The 16,781-nt window shown below is 37.2% G+C and overlaps 1 protein-coding gene across 1 annotated transcript in view; it reads left to right on the top strand.

Annotated features, from left to right (window-relative positions):
* The window catches only part of cdh4 (cadherin 4, type 1, R-cadherin (retinal)), a 204,740-nt gene extending 188,385 nt beyond the window's left edge, over positions 1 to 16,355 (top strand). Inside the window, exons 10-17 of the mRNA XM_026221372.1 lie at positions 5,648 to 5,833; positions 6,794 to 7,047; positions 9,626 to 9,768; positions 11,659 to 11,895; positions 12,163 to 12,396; positions 13,136 to 13,275; positions 13,386 to 13,550; positions 14,621 to 16,355. Of these exons, the coding sequence (XP_026077157.1) occupies positions 5,648 to 5,833; positions 6,794 to 7,047; positions 9,626 to 9,768; positions 11,659 to 11,895; positions 12,163 to 12,396; positions 13,136 to 13,275; positions 13,386 to 13,550; positions 14,621 to 14,827 (1,566 nt within the window). The 3' untranslated portion in view covers positions 14,828 to 16,355. The remainder of the gene's footprint in view (positions 1 to 5,647; positions 5,834 to 6,793; positions 7,048 to 9,625; positions 9,769 to 11,658; positions 11,896 to 12,162; positions 12,397 to 13,135; positions 13,276 to 13,385; positions 13,551 to 14,620) is intronic.
* Positions 16,356 to 16,781: the final 426 nt, after the last annotated feature.

The following is a 16,781-nucleotide window of genomic DNA, read 5'->3' as shown; positions in this document are numbered from 1 at the left end:
AAATGAACTCGCCCGCTTGATTACTTTAGATACTTTCTGAAATTGTGTTGAGTTTCAAAATGTTTTTTTTTTTTCTTCCATGCAGGCTTGAGCGCTCTAGCGTGCACGTCCTTGTCCATCGCAGCATCTGTAATTATACAGTGCTGCAGAAGAACAACTCCAGTGTTTGGGTTGTCTTGTCTTAGCTCGATGAGTATGACAGGTCCTAACAGAGCAAGTTAACCCAGATGACACCAGCAATTAAGTCCCATACTCAGCACATGCTCTCACTCCCAATAACAAACACTTGTGTCAAATATCACTGAGCCAAGAGAAAATTACCCACAACTGGTTTACGGCGGGCCTCGTTCAACCTGGCACTTAGTTGATTCAGTCAGTGGTTTGTGAAAGACTTGCTGAATTTGTTTTATTTGGAAACAGAACACTAGGAAGAAAGAGAAAGTGCAAAAATATCAAACTACTTGATGGTGAAAGGCAGACAGCAAACTGACTTGCTCGTAAGTGTCTGAAATTTGTCACTATGTGCTTTGTTGGTTAAATGCAGAGAAACATTTCATTAAAATAAAGCTTTAAAGCTGGGAATATGAACGGCGGAATCAACTTTTTATTTACGTTTTATGGCCTTGGGTCGTGGAATTAGGCTTGTGCTTCTTCCAATTGCAAGCTTGTGACAGACATAGATGCACATACGGACCATCAGAGTTATGTGCTAGAACTAATTTGTTTTGTTTTCCATCCATCCTATCTCTCTCTCTCTCTCATTCACCCACACAGACTGAGTTGAGCAGGGTAGAAATGTTCTGTGATTATTTGCATTTGACAGAGGCATGACGCAGCATTCATCTTGCAGTAGGAGACCCTCAGAAATGTAAGCAAGCTAATTAAGTGAAATTGCTTGAGGGGGTGTAAACCTAGCAGATATATTGCTTCCAATTTAAAGAAAACCGAATGTTTTATTCATGCAAAAACTGCATGAATATGGAAAGAGTCATCGCTTCTTGAGAGTAAAGCTAAATAGTATTGCGTTTTAAGATATAACTGATCACTCTGTTTTGAAGCATCATAATGACCATAATGATAGTTATAATAACGATGAAGATGATGGTGATTTAGAAGAAGATGATGAACACAGTGGACCTGAGAATTCATTGCCACAGGAAAAAGCATAAATATACCACTTCATAGTCAATGCAAGGCATTAATGTTTATGTGCTGTGATGGTATGGATCTGTTTTCTTTAGAATGCCATAAAATCACATCTCTATAGTCATGTTTTTCATCTTGATTCAATGTGGAGATTTCTGTTTCTCTCTAGTCTCTATTTTCACTTTTTATATACTCTCTGAATCTCTCACCATAGATGCTAGTACTGTTTGTTTATTTCCTTTTTGCAGAAGCCCAGGAATACATTTATGAGCATCAACATTTTTGACATTATCGTGATGTATAATCATTCGACAAATGTGTAGCATACATTGATTTAGAGTTGTTTTACTACTGAAAGTTAGAATAACATTGGAAGTTGAAAGAAAGTTAAACTCAGCAAAATGTGCTTTAGGGCTTCTGTGATTTATTTATTTAAATAAAAAATAAATGAGACATTCCACAAACCAAAGAACCTTTGTGTTTGATATGATTGATTTTTGTTTGTTTGTTTATTTATTTTAGTTTCCAGACTGAGCTGTTTACAAAAATTCAAATCAAAAATCTTGACTGAAGTGATATATATAATATATATATATATATATATATATATATATATAATAAAAATAAAAAACGAATATTGGGCAACACACTCCGCCTGTCATTAATTATGAATAGTGTTACTAGTAATGAATATCTTAAGCTCTTCCAACTGACTTGTCTGTCTTGAATGGAAATGTACTGAATACTGATGACCGATGTAAATCCATTATTCTTCTAATTAATTCATTTCTGTAACAGATCATTTCTTTCTCTAAGTACAATCGAACTGCCACATCTAATATGGTGGCAATGAGATTATTATAATATATTTTTTTACATATATTTATAGAGAACGTGACTTAAATGTTGCCTTGGTTCCAAAGAACCAAGGGATTTTTTTTTCCCTATCCTCTGAACTTCTTCTCACTTAACTCAGTATTCCACAAATCAGAAACAAGTATCACTTTCCCTCTCTATTCTTATTGACAGCACACACACATGCAGCATGCCTTCACACACACGTACATGCAATTTCAAAATCTTATTGAACTAGCCTCCAGAGGATTTTTTTCATCAAACTGGAAGTAGTAGCATATAGAAAATGTGACTCTGATTTTGCACAGATCAATCAGTCACTCAATCATGTCTTCTACTGTCCCCTCCTCTACTGGTCTCTTGCATCCCATCCTTGAAGGGACACAGCACATTTGTTTGATCTCAACAGAGTGTTTTTCTGCTTATCAGTAAATGCAGCTGTGCATCCCAGACAGTGTGCAGCCAGAGAGATGGGACGGCCCTGTGATGTTTTCATCACTACAGCCAGTAGATATTACTCGCTCTGTCACTGTCTCTCTATCATTCTCTCCTTTTGACGATTTCAACCAATAAACCATGAAAATAAATAATTCATTTTAATTTAAGTATCTGAAGTATATGTGAAAGCGTCTTTTCCAGTGTTGGGGAGTTGCGAGTAAATATTTTTTCTGAAATTTCACAACACTTAATGAGCTACTTTTTTCCAATCAGTGACATTTATAATCGAGCAAACTCATACATTAATCAAGACTTTCATTGTTACTTTGGATGAAGAATCACTCTGTGACATTTACATCTAGTTATAGTTCTTTGTAGTATTTTACACTGTGTTGTTAGAAGTTTATTTGTTGCATTGAGTGTAAATGTATTGTTAATATAGTAGACATGTATATTATAAAAAAATAAATAAAAAATCCTGGCTACTTACATAGCTTCAATGTAGTTTATTTTTGTGACTAGCTTGTTGTGTAGCTAACTTCTTTAAGAATATCTGGTTTGCTTGTTTTTGGATTTATGTCACTAACTACTTTAAAAATAACTTTGTAGGCCTTATTAGTTTAGCAGCTTTTGCTAGTATCTTGTAGTGTAAAAACTACTTTTTCATATATCTAACTACTTTAAGAATAGCTTATTATTCCTTATTAGTAGTGTAACTTTGTAAGTAGTTTGTTGTGTAGCAAATTACTTTATCGAGTAGCTAACTACTTTAAGAATAGCTATTGTAACTTGTTAGCATGTTTCTAACTTAAGTGCTGTTAATTTTGTCACTACTTTAAGAATAGCTTGTTAGTCCTTCTTAGTAGTAGCTTGTGTTAGTATCTTGTAGAGAGCATCCCACTTCTTTTTCAACTAGCTAACTATTTCCATAACATCTAATTAGTCTGTGTTTGCTTGTAGGTATTTATTTTGCTAACTAGTCTAAGAATAGTAATTAAAATAGTAGCTTTTGTTAGTACCTTGGTTACTTTTTAACGTAGCAAGGAGCTTGACTGTAGTGTAACTACTTTAAATAACTAATACATTTTAATAAATTTTTAGCGTTCCTGTAGCTCAACTGGTAGAGCACTGCACTAGCAAGCAAGCAAGTGCAAGGTTGGGGGTTCGATTCCCCGGGAACACATGATATGTAAAAATTAATAGCCTGAATGCACTGTAAGTCGCTTTGGATAAAAGTGTCTGCTAAATGCATAAATTAAATTTTAATTTTTTAATTTAAATAACGAGTATCTTGTATCTTAAGAAGCTACAGTTATAACGCTTTTCCACTGCGTGGTATGACTCGGCTCGGCATGGCTCAGTATGGTATGGCACGTCTCGATTCTCTCCAGCCAATCCCTGATCAGCAGAGTTTACACATCACGTTTTGGCAATGGTACGGTTCACTTGGAACCTCAGCTGAGGTGTTACTAAAAAAAGTACCAGTTACCATGAACTCTAGTGGAAAGTTCAATATAACAATATAACAATATAACAGCTTGGTATGGTAACCTGAATGTGAAAGATAAAAACAAGCTTTCTAAAATTGTTAATACCGCAGGCAAGGTGATTGGCAAGTCACAAAGGCAGCTTGGGGAGGTATTCGATAAGGCGGTACTTAGGAAGGCCCGACAGATATCAACAGACACCCTACACCCACTAAACTCAGAGTTTGAAATGCTTCCATCTGGCCGTAGATTCAGGGTCCCAAGGGCGAGCCGGAACATCTATAAGAAATCTTTTATTCCCCATGCAATACAGGAACATAATCTAAACTGAAATTGTTTTAAAAATGTGTTTATTGTAGATCGAAATCTATCTTATTTTAAAAAGCTGCGCTGTTTTCCATTTTCTGTTGTTGTATGTTGATGGTGGTAGTATTGTACTCTTAACTGTGTGTATTTTAATGTAAGTTTAAATGTGGTGTCATTGATTGTGGCGAGTGGGTCGGGGCCGAGAGGCGTGGGAACGAGGAGTGAGGCCAGGTGTAGTGATTGGAGATGAGCTACACCTGAGCCCCACCGTCGGTATCGAGTCCCACGTAGGAGATGGAAGGATATAAAACTGGAGCGACGACCGTGAAGGACGAGAGAGGACCAGGCCTGGGACATTATTTTATGTGTTTGGCTTTTATTTGTGCTGAAAGTGCTGTTGTGCTGTTTTGTTTATTTTGAATATTAAAGTGTTTTGATTGTCCGCCGGTTCCCGCCTCCTTCTTCCCGATGTATAGGAAGTTTGTATCGTTACATTGATGTATTTCTGTTCGGAGAAGTCGAATACAAATTTCCACTAAGGTGGACAATAAAGTCTAATGAATGAAATGAAATGAAATGAACTCTACCCAGTGGAAAACCCCCCAAAAGTGAACCGTAACAAGCCGTACCGTGCCGTACCATGCAGGGGAAAATCACCATTAGTGAATAGCCTCCACTGGAGCACTGGTCTCTACTGAGCATGTAGCAGTGTGTATTTGGCTGTAGTCTCTGCTGCATGGTGAAGCCATTACTCTAAACAGCATCTGGCGGACACACTTCATAACCCCTTTAAACAGCAGATTACTCTGCTGTAATGAGCTTGTGTTTGTGTGCTACAGCTTGCTGCACATTTGCACCTTGAGTTGTGGGTACAGCTAGTAGACTGTGATATTCTTTCAACAGTCATGTGCAACAAATGAGATCCAAAACATACCCCTTACACTGTCTGTAATGTAAACTTGAACTGTTGCGATACTCTGAAGCCATAAAAAAAAAAAAAAAACTGAGAAGTCTCAGAACAGAGCCCTCAAGGAACTGTTTGGTAATAACCCATTAACCATCACCCTTGTGCCTTGAGAAGGCCACAGAACTCTAGGTTCCACCAAGTCTATTTTCCCCTGTAACAGATTGACCCCAATTATTCCCAAGTATTTGGTAACCTAAAATGTATGTATTCCATTGCAGTAGGCACAAAATACCAAACCAGGGATGTTCAAACATATGATGTCTTAACTTTTTTGCATTTAACTTTGAATCAACAACCTGATTTTATAGGCTGGTTTGTTCGTTTTTTTGTTTGTGCATTTTTAACTGCCCAATTCTTTTTTGACACTAAGTTTTCTGTATCTTTATAATACACACACATCCAAAGAATTTTAATGTCTCATTTTATTTGTGACTTCTCTTGTTCTTAGTTTCAAGGAGAGGTCCCAGAAAACGCAGTGGGTGTGGTAGTAGCCAATTTGACAGTCAGAGACAAGGATCAGCCTCATACACCCAATTGGAATGCCGTCTATAGGATTACAGGAGGAGATCAAATGGGCCATTTCGCCATACGCACCGATGAGATCACTAATGACGGCAGGGTCGTAGTGGTTAAGGTGGGTGTATCCAGTTGGTTACATTGTCAAACATTATTCATCGTTCTCAGACTGATGTTCTTTTGATTTTTAACTCCAAATAAGAATTGAACCCTCCCATCCTCTGTCTGTCCTCTATCCCATCACTGCATCATTTCCACTAGAAATTAATGAGAAATCATGACATTATCATTTACTACACATAAAACCTTTCCTCAACATATCTCAATGCTTCGTTCTTATTTAAACCTATTCAATGGTACATACTTTAAACTTGTCTCAATTACACATTGAAGATAATTATTTGTCACTATTACAATACATTTTTGACACTTTATTTTTGAAAGTGTTGACCTCTACTCTACTGCATAAAGGAAGCAGGAGATTGCACACCAACACACTTGAATAGTTCACAGATTAATAACAAAAAAATGAATGATGTGTAAACTTTCCCCCCAATTTTGTAGCCTTTACTGCAATATTAAAAAGTCAGTGATGTGTAAGTTTATAAGTTGTCAGTTTGCATTAATTGCATTGATTAATTAGAGAGAGAAGAAGTGATTGAAGCCTTCAGCATAAATGTATTTCAGCCTGTTTGGAAGTGTTACCCAGTTACATGTGGTTCGGTACACCACATTTCTACCCATGGAACAGCTGATCCTCTCACACTCATCTCCTCGTCAACTCTTTTTAACCTTTACTCTAGAGTTCACTTCATCTCCTTTCTCAAACTTAAGTCACTTTCTGTTGCTCTTCTAACACTTTTGGAACCTCATTTAGCTTGACAGTGAAGAGTTAGTTTAATGTCTTTTATTGAAATGGGTTTTCCGTTCATAGAATCATGTTTCCTCTAAAAAAAAAAAAAAAAATAAGAAAGCCTATTGCTCATGTTAACAGATCTAAATCACCTTCCTGTTATTTGAGTACACTCAAGTTCTTTGAAAGCTGTAGGAACTTTTGTGTTGTTGTGCATATGTGTAGCCGATCGACTATGAGAGGAACAATGCCTTCACGCTGATGGTGGTGGTCTCAAACCAAGCTCACTTGGCCAGCGGGATCCCCTCCTCACCGTCCTCATCTGCTGCTGTTGCAATCACAGTACTGGATGTCAACGAGGCCCCTGTCTTCCCATCCAACCCTAAAATCATCCGTTTTGAAGAGGGAGTGCCTGCTGACACAACCCTGGCTACTTTCGCCGCACTGGATCCAGACCGCTTCATCCAGCAGACTATCAGGTAGAGAGGAATGACAGCAGGAGCTTTTGTCTGTCTGTTATGAAACTCAGGGTGTCAATCTTTCTGAGCGACCGTAAATCTCAATCATTTGTGTCCTTACTCCCTCAAACACACACACAGGTCGATGACAAGGTGTGAGTTGATAAAAGAAAAAATCTTTGAAAAAATCCAGTTTAGTCCAAAGGTGGCAAGTTATTATTAATATTCCTTTTAAAAGTTTAAATATAATATAATATTTATACCATTTTAAGCCAATAAATTTGATTAAATGTCAGTTAAATGTATTTTTTTATTATGCACTAAATGCACTTGTACGTATATGCTAATCATTATTAAAAAAAAGAAAAGAAAAAGATTCACATTTTTCTATTTTTCATTTTAATTTTTTTCATATTTTTAAGTATGGCATTGTCACAATGTTGTGAGTCTATGGTTTTAAATATTATTATTATTAATAATAATAATAATAATAATGTCATTATTATTATGTGGTTTCTTTCTTTGTTGCAATTATAGTTTATTAACCCTAGTTTCTTTTATTCACATGTTAGTTGTGGTCACATTTTTACATACACTTTGCAGTATCTCCATATCTTAAACCAAAATAAGAGGGAATCAAAAAAATGCATGTTATTTTTTATGTAGTTTACATCACTGCATATTTTTTCCTTTTTGCTCCTGGAGGATGAGTGTTTGAACCTTTGGTCATAGTTGCATGTCAGTCTCTCAGCTGTCCTCGGTGTGAAAAGATGGATCTCAAAATCATACAGTCATTGCTGGAAAAGGTTCAGAAATGCGTTCAAAGATGCTGGAAACCAAAGAATTTGTGGGACCTGAAGGATTTTTTTTCTGCAGAATGGTAGTTTAATTGTTCAGGACAAACAGAGGACTCATTAACAACCATCATGTATATATCATGTAAAGTATCTTATTCAGTTCAGTGCTAAATAAAAAAAGAACATGCATTGTTTATGATCCCTCTTATTTTGGTAAAATAATTAATATTTTGCAGATACTGCAACATGTATGTAAAATTTTGACCACAGCTGTACACAACTGTTTTTAGATTAACACAAATAAAGTGATTATTGACCTACTGTACATATAACTGCACAGTTATACACTGCATTGCCTGAAAGCCTTTTTTCTTTTTTACTGACATTTATAATCGTACTACATCTCTTAACAACAATGCTGTTACTTAAATGCTTTTAAATGGTTTCAGAGTCTTACTGAATGATCGATTGACTCAGCAATTGCTATTGATCATTTACATAAAGCTCTCATTAGCTGAGTGACACACATGAATAGCAAATTAAACTGATGTCCGCCACATAAAAATACTAGTATATTCTACCCACTCTGTTCACTTTTCAATTTTCCACTCAATAATATGCTTGAGTTTTAAAATTCCCTTAAATCTGTGAGGGCTTTATTTGTCTGGTGAGTTTTAGAGCCATTTTTATAGAAACCAGGCATAAAACAAATCCATCACTCTCTGGTTCAGGTCAGCCCCTGACTTTTTAAGCAAACGTCAGAAGTACATGCAATTTCCATACTGTGCTGCATGTCAAGTGATGTAGCACGTATCGTTCGCACCATTAGCACCCCTGGGAGCAGCTAAATGCTTTTAATTGACTCTCTCCTGTTCTAGTCCCTTGGTTGTGCCTGGGTTGCCAAGCAACAGGGTGAAAGGTCATCAAGTAATGAGCCAAACCATTCCCCACACTGCTGTTTCTATTGTGTCTTTCTCTCTCTCTCTCTCTCTATCAGTTGTTCACGCTTGATCTCTCTCGGTTTCTTTTTTCATGACTCAAAAGTGTGTGGGCAAGATGCCAGTTTGAAGTATTGATCCAAAGTTTGCCTCCCTGCACGTTCACTCACACACTCGGGGGACCTTCGCTAGACTTGCTCCATGGATCACTTTGTGCGAGGAACGGTCCAATCAATACAGTCCACACTGTGGCGCTCTCGCTCTCAGAATCTATCAATGTTATAGGCTCAAATAAGTTACAGGGAAGTGCTGAGCAAACAAAAGACATTGACAAAAAACAAAGAAAAAGATCCAGTGTGGGCTTGATTATTAGCAATACTCAAATAATAATCAAATATTCCCTAATAGCAAATCGATAGATTCTTGACAACTTTGAGACCTGGTCTGGCAGATAAATGGGCTGTAACTGTTTTTTAACTTCAGTGTTTTGGATTTATGGTGCAGAAGCCTGATGTATTACCCAATAATATATAGAAGAAAGATTATGCGTCACATCTGTGATTTGATTGAGTGTAAATATTTGTGCCTTTTTCTGTGCAGTTCCATTGATCAGAACAGAGCCCATGCTGTGACTGAATGAGGGACATATCTTAATAATCCACATTCTATATCCTCATAACAGACTAAATATGATTTTAACAGCATTTAAATGGATTGATGATCTCAACGTTCTACATTATTACCCGCAGCCATACGGTCACAGCATAAATTATGATTGAATGTTGAGCTCTATGGCCGCATCTTTTGGATGCTTATGGATTTTTATCCAGAGTTATCTGATGAGCGAATGCTTTTGGCCTTCAGGTACTCCAAACTGTCAGATCCAGCCAACTGGCTGAAAATCAACAGGACCAATGGAAGGATCACCACCACAGCGGTGCTGGACCGTGAATCGCCATATATGAAGAAAAATGTATATGAAGCGACCTTTTTGGCTGTGGACAACGGTAAGAATAGAGGGGGAAAGTTTCAACGAAATCAAAACTTTAAGTGAGTATTGGTGCATTAAAGGTGTTGTGTATGAAAAAATAGATTTAAACGATTAGGTAGGTCAGTTCGGAGAGAGGTTGTTTGGCTTGAACCTAATTTGTCTCACAGAGCCAAAAAGCTGTTCTCAGTTCTCAGTCTATCGATTCAAAACCTATCAGCACTGGGGCATTTTACAACTCTGATTGGATTTCATTCTCTTGCTCTATTCAACCAAGAAAGTGTTCCAACAAAGTTGCTGTCCAATCACATTTGCTTGTCCATGTTTACACAAGACTACATTGCTTAACACGGGGAGTTGCTCCGTACCATCAGAACTACTCAGGAGGAGTTGGTATGAATAGGAATGAGCGTTTATTCTTGTAATCTAGTTTGTATTGATATCGTTTTGATGGATGGAACATGATTTTTGAGGATGGTGACTGTCTCACCAGTGTTGAGCAAACAAAACTATAAGCTAATCATATTTTAAAGTAATTGAAGTACGGTCAAGCTACTGTTTTGAATCTGTAAGTAGCTATACTACCAGCTATAAACAATTATTTAATCTTTTGTTGTTGTTGTTTATGGCACACACAAACAAATGAGGCATTTTGAAATAACAGATTATTAAAGTGACGCTATCAAGCTTGAAATTAGTCACTCACATTTCCATAATTGTTTCAAAAACATAGTGCAGTGACTTAAATGTTTGTATTTTTTGTTGTTGTTGTTGTTTTTAATATGCTTATTTTCATGAACTGTTCATCAAATCAGTTCACTAAAATAAATTAGTACCACCATTAGGACCATCGAATGCTACAGTACATGAGAAATTGGACAGTCGAACGAACTGATTCACTAGAATGAATCATAATTTCAAAAGATAAATCTGAAGAAGAATCGTGTAGGGCGAACTGATTCATTAAGATGACTCATACATTCCAGTCCTACATATGAAATATAAAGTTTTGTATGCTGATTCAGGTTTCGCATCGTCAAACAGTTCACTAGAATGAAATGGATTTTCCACATCTATATTTAAGAGAGAGGCTGGTGTGACCGAACTGATTCACCAAAATGACAGGCCTTCAAATTCTAAAATATAAAAATAGACGGAAATTTAAGACAAAGCAAATAACTCAAATTAATTATATCTTCCAATGCGATAATGATATGATGAGTGCATATGAGATTTGATGATATATTAGATATTCAAAAAAGAGTGTTTATATCAATGTTTATTTTTAGTCAAACTCTTTAAAATTGAGAAACTAAAGTTTCTTATCAAAAGAGTATTGCTTCACAAGGTTCTCATGAAAACGTCCGGGGAGGTTGATATGATTAGGAAATTGACCAATCTATCTGCCTGTCTTGGTGTGTTTTTCCCCGAAGTTTTCAAAGGTGTTCGTAGTGGCAGGGCTTGTCAGTCCTATCTGAACGAAGGCATTTTGGCCTAAATCAATATGTCTTTAGGGACTGGCGTTTTGTCTAGCAGTTGATACAGATGTCCAGGGTTGACGGGTAGTATTTTAGGCTCATAACAGACTTTCTAATAACAGAATTTGACAGAATCAATCTTTATAATATATAGTCTGTTACTCAGTCAGAGCTTTGGGAATGATACCGTGCCACGTTTTCCACAAATGCCCCCCATCTGTGACGGCAGTACGTTTGGAGAGCAAGTAGGTAGCTATATATCTGGCCTCTGTACGGTGTGTTTTAGCTCTGTTAAAGGGAAAACAGCTGTGTGAATTATTTACGTGCAGTTATCCTTTCTTTTATCTGACACAATTAAGAGTGTTCGGGACAAATACATAAACTTTACGACCATTACCCCTGACTACCGTTATCCTCTTTCTGTCTCATAGGTTCCCCTCCTGCCACAGGAACCGGTACCCTCCAGATTTATTTGATAGATGTGAATGACAACGTGCCTGTCCTAGTTCCTCAAGAGGCTCTGGTCTGCGAGAGGTCACGGCACGGGTATCCAGTCAACATCACAGCCTCGGATTTAGATTCCGAACCCAACGCCGGCCCGTATGTCTTTGAGCTGCCCTCTTACCCCTCTTCTGCCCGCCGTAACTGGACCATTTCACGCCTCAATGGTTAGACATGGAGTATACATATTACAAATTGAAAGTATTCAAGGTTTTTACCACTTCAACAGTTCATTTTTGTCTTCAGTTTATGTGTTTACTGTCAATTTAAATGTTTCCCTCCGGGTAAATACATCTAACATTAGTAGTGGATAGAAAAACGATAATCAGTTAAAATGTAAATATAGTTTTCAGATAATATTCAAATAATTTACTTTTGCCCCTAATACAGTGATAATATAAAGGCCAAATATTGAATTCTCTATCTCTGTCTAGGTAATTATGCCCAGTTGAAACTGCGGATCCCGTACCTGGAGACAGGCATGTACAGAGTTCCCATTTTAGTTTCCGACTCAGGAAACCCTCCCCTGTCCAACACCTCTGTCTTGAAGGTGAAGGTGTGTCCCTGTGATGAAAACGGAGACTGTACTGTGATCGGGGCAGCGACTGTGGCCGGACTGGGAACTGGAGCCATCATCACCATCCTCATCTGCATCATTATACTGCTCAGTAAGTGACGGATGGATCGGGGAATAATAAATGAAGAGACAATTAAATCAGAGAATGCAACACAGCCACATTTTCACAACATCAGTAAATTGTGATTAATACCCTTTCAACCTGTCATTTAATTTTTGAGTGTTCAGTTTCACTGAACTGTCAGTCAACATTTTCTCAGTTTCATAAACTTATTAACAAAGTCTCATCAGAAATGTGTAAAGAAGTGCTATTCCCATTCAATGCACATGCCGTTTTAAATTTTAAATGTGACTTCCAGAAAGTATTATAATATTAAAAGTAGTATTATATTATATGTACACCACCATACAAACATCTGGGGTCAGTAAGATAAAAGAATAATAATAATAATACTTTTATGCAACAAAGATGTGTTCAATTGACTAAAAGTGATAGGAAAGACATTTTTTTATGTTGCAAATGATTTCTATTTCAAATAAATTATGTTCTTTTAAACTTTATATTCTCAAAAGATTCCTGAAAAAAAAAAATCCACAAAAATTATTATATTATAATTATTATAATTATTTATTTTTTATAATTAAGATACAAGTTTAAACCGTTATAATAAACTTAGTAGTTCAATATATATGTGCGTCAGAGAGTGTTTTGTTTTCTCAGATCATGTCTTATCTTGCTTAGGGCACTTAATGAATCTGGACTGCCACTGGTGAGCCCCCAAAATTAGGAAATAGTTGCGTGATGCGCCTGTATGTTTGTTTTTCTTTAGGTATGGTTCTGTTCTTTGTGGTGTGGGTGAAGCGAAGGGAGAAGGAGCGTCAGACAAAACCCTTATTGATCGACCCTGAGGATGACGTCAGAGATAATATTCTGAAGTATGATGAAGAGGGAGGAGGAGAGGAAGATCAGGTCAGTGTCACACACGTCCTGCTGTTACCGACTGTCGAGTCAAGGCTGTTTTCAGAGCATTTCTGACCTTGTTTCAGACGTGCACTGGTGTATTTTTATTTCTGTTGCAGGACTATGACCTGAGTCAGCTGCAGCAGCCCGAGTCTTTAGATCACATAATGAGCAAACCTGCAGGTGTGCGGAGGGTGGACGAGAGACCCGTTATCCTAGAATCTCAGTACCCGGTCCGGCCCACGGTACCACACCCAGGGGACATCGGGGAGTTCATCACTGACGTATGCTCCCTCTGTTTCTTCTCATGAAGATAATCTAGTTAGGCCTTAGGTTCACCTAATGCCTGCAGGGAGGCACTGGAAATAAATACAGATTTAATTTGAAACTGGATTGGAAAGCCATATTTAACTATTTTATTTCCCGATGTCCACTTATATTTTGGTAGAAATCATTCAGAAATTGTTGTTCATCAGTAATTTAAATCTTCCATCTGATTTTAAGAATTAAATATTCTGTTAAATAGGCTTCTGAAATGACTTTTGGGAATAAAATATGATAAGAAGTAAAACTCAGAGAAGAAAATGTATTTAATTATGTGCTGAAAAGTGACAGTGTGTGAAGCATTTAAATATTCGACAATATTGTTAGAAATAAACTTCATCTACCCTTTCCAAGCCATGCACTGCTTTAAGATATGCAGAGCAGCAGGTTCTACACACAAGCAAAAACAGAAATTCACACATTAAATATAATAATAGGAATGATTTGTTTTTTATTTTAGTTTTTTTTGTAACTTTGTTGTGTGATGCTTTTATCATTTTCATTCGTTTTTTTTTTTTTTTTTTTTTTTTTCAGTTTTAGTTATTTTAAAACTTCAACTCAATCAAGTTTTGCGTTTTAAGTTTTCCATTCAATATTCATATTCAGCTGTATTTTATTTCAACTAGTTTAAACTTGATTTCTTTTCCACTTTAGTTTATCAAAAAATAAATAAAACGTTTTAGTCGTATTTAACGATACAGAAATGGGCAAAAAAAGTTTCTGGTCAGTCATTGACAAGTAAACGTGGATGGACATGTGTTCATCTGATCTGCCTGATGTGAGTAAGAACCACATTTCTGTGTAAGAGTAAGAGTCATTTTTGCAGCCTAGTTTCAAAAAAACGATCTTTTTCACTGAGCAGGAAGTTACAGTGTGTTTTCATAGTGCATCAAGGTCTTTCATCTCAAACGATCAAGGAAAATGCGAATCCTCCTGATGTGACCCCTTTAAGCACAGCAGTGGCTTTCAGAGTGTTTTGTATGCGTCTGTTCCAACAGCCTCGTCTCATGTTCTCTCTCGCTCATATTAGGGTCTGCGTGCGGCAGATAATGACCCCACTGCTCCTCCCTACGACTCCCTGCTGGTGTTTGACTACGAGGGCAGCGGCTCCACAGCGGGCTCCGTTAGCTCCCTGGGCTCCTCCAGCTCTGGGGAACAGGACTACGACTACCTCAATGACTGGGGTCCTCGCTTCAAAAAGCTGGCAGACCTCTACGGAGGAGGGGGAGAGGACTGAAGGTGGGAACTAGAGGGGAACGGAGAGGGCCAGGAGGGACAATTGGCTTCTCGGATGTTTTATTGGGAAGCCGTATGCCAAGCCTCCAACGTGGGCTAATTATCTCTCAACAAAAGTTCCTCTGCAAGCTACGGAGGCATTTAGAGGGGAGGATATTGCCCTGCAGCCTGCTCTGGACCTTTGCTGCAATCCACGAGTATTTTACGCTTTTTACAATATTTCACATTGTGGTTTCTTCAGTGTTGTTTTGTCATTCCTCTCGGACCGCCAAGAGGCTCAAGATGGATTCGAGTTGCGACGGAGACGGCGAACTCTCAGTGCGCGGGAATCATAGAAATGGGTGCACACGCTCGTTTTTCTGTCCGCTTTATCACTAAAGAGAGTTCCACACACACTTTTTCTCTCGACTTGAATTTCAGTAGAACAGAAGCACTGTTGTTGATAAAGTGCCTTTTGTGGTGTGTTTTGTATCGGACTCCTGCAATCTCAGGGTCGGTTGCCATTTTGAAAAGTTTCTTCTGTTGTGCACACACTCCCTCGTTCCTGTCTGCTGCTCTCAACTACCTTTTGCTTTGCTTTCATCCCTGCATCGACGGTGCAGAGCGCCTCTTTGACTACTATGTGGAAAACAAACAAAGGAAACGGAGAATGTTTTGTCAAGACTTTTGTTGATGAACACAGGACTCATTTTCCCGTTAGAAATCTCATTCTCCTTTGAGAAATTGGAGTGTATGAAGTACAGTGGTCCAATTTGAAAAATCATAATTGTTTAGTTTTTAAACTTGACCGGCCACAACCATATAATGTTATGTTGTGTTCTGGTTGTGTAAAAAAAAAATCAAGGTCTTTTTTTTTTTTCTTTTTTTCCTTTTTTTTTTATGAAGAAGAACACATATTACTGGAGAATGCCTTTTAGCTCATACTCTTGCCTGCCTTGTACGATTTTGTGTTGCTTTTCCAAATTGTAAAGGTAATTTAGGCATGACGAGTTGACAGAGAGTCAGACTAAAAGTGATGGCTGAAGAAACCCGACTCTTAAAGGATTGCATCAGAGGACACCTTCTTTTTTTTTTGTCTTGAACATTCCCCTTTTCTAACTTTATAAGTTGATTCAAATATTATACGTGCATGACTTCTTTCAAAACAATGTTCTCAGATCTCTCGCACTTGTTCCTCTGTGGTCAGAATGTGAAAAGTAGTTGGCAAAGAATATACACCGTACGAAGTAAATATAATATGGAAAAAAAAATTCAAATAAAAAACAAAAAAAGAATCAAAAATGTTTAAAATGCTGTAAAATACTTGTTTTTGAAGTGTTATTTTAAACATTCGCTGCTTTTCAAGCTCCAAGTTGGGTTAAATGAACGGTTAAACGGTCTGGGCCCGTTTGGTTTTAATTGTGTGTGAATGTGTATATTTGTCTATATCCCGTAGGATTTTTAAATTCACTTTTTTATATGTTTGTCTTTTGTATTTTTTACTTTTTCTTAGGTTTTTATGTTTATTCTTTGGCTATGTGAAATGTAGCAGCATTTTTTTTTTTTTTTTTTTTTGTCTTGTCATGCTGAAGAAAGATTCTCGTTCTGTCGTAAAGACTTGCGAAAGTCTTGTACGTTCTGTCCCTGGATAAGGGTCTAAACCTGCCCTGCAGAGAAGCTTACAATCATGCCTGCTTTCCATTCATCTCAAATATTGGATGTGCTTTAGACAATAAACAATCACATTTTTTGAAGAGAAAAAAAAAAAAAGGAAAATCCTCAGTCTCTGTCCATAATAAGTTCACATCTCTTTTTTTCTCCCCGTTTCTTTCAGCTGCTTGTCCTTATATTTTCCAGGCATGAGTGAGCATTGCATTATGCCATCGAGTGACAATTGAATTTAGCTGATATATCGAGTATGGGATTTCTGATTAAGCCATAAAATCAGGCTATTTTGTAATGGCAGGCAGTGTGAT

Source organism: Carassius auratus, chromosome 36 (assembly GCF_003368295.1).
Source record: "Carassius auratus strain Wakin chromosome 36, ASM336829v1, whole genome shotgun sequence".
NCBI lineage: Eukaryota > Metazoa > Chordata > Actinopteri > Cypriniformes > Cyprinidae > Carassius > Carassius auratus.
The sequence above is the reverse complement of the archived record's forward strand: the minus strand, read 5'-3'. Positions and strand labels throughout refer to the sequence as shown.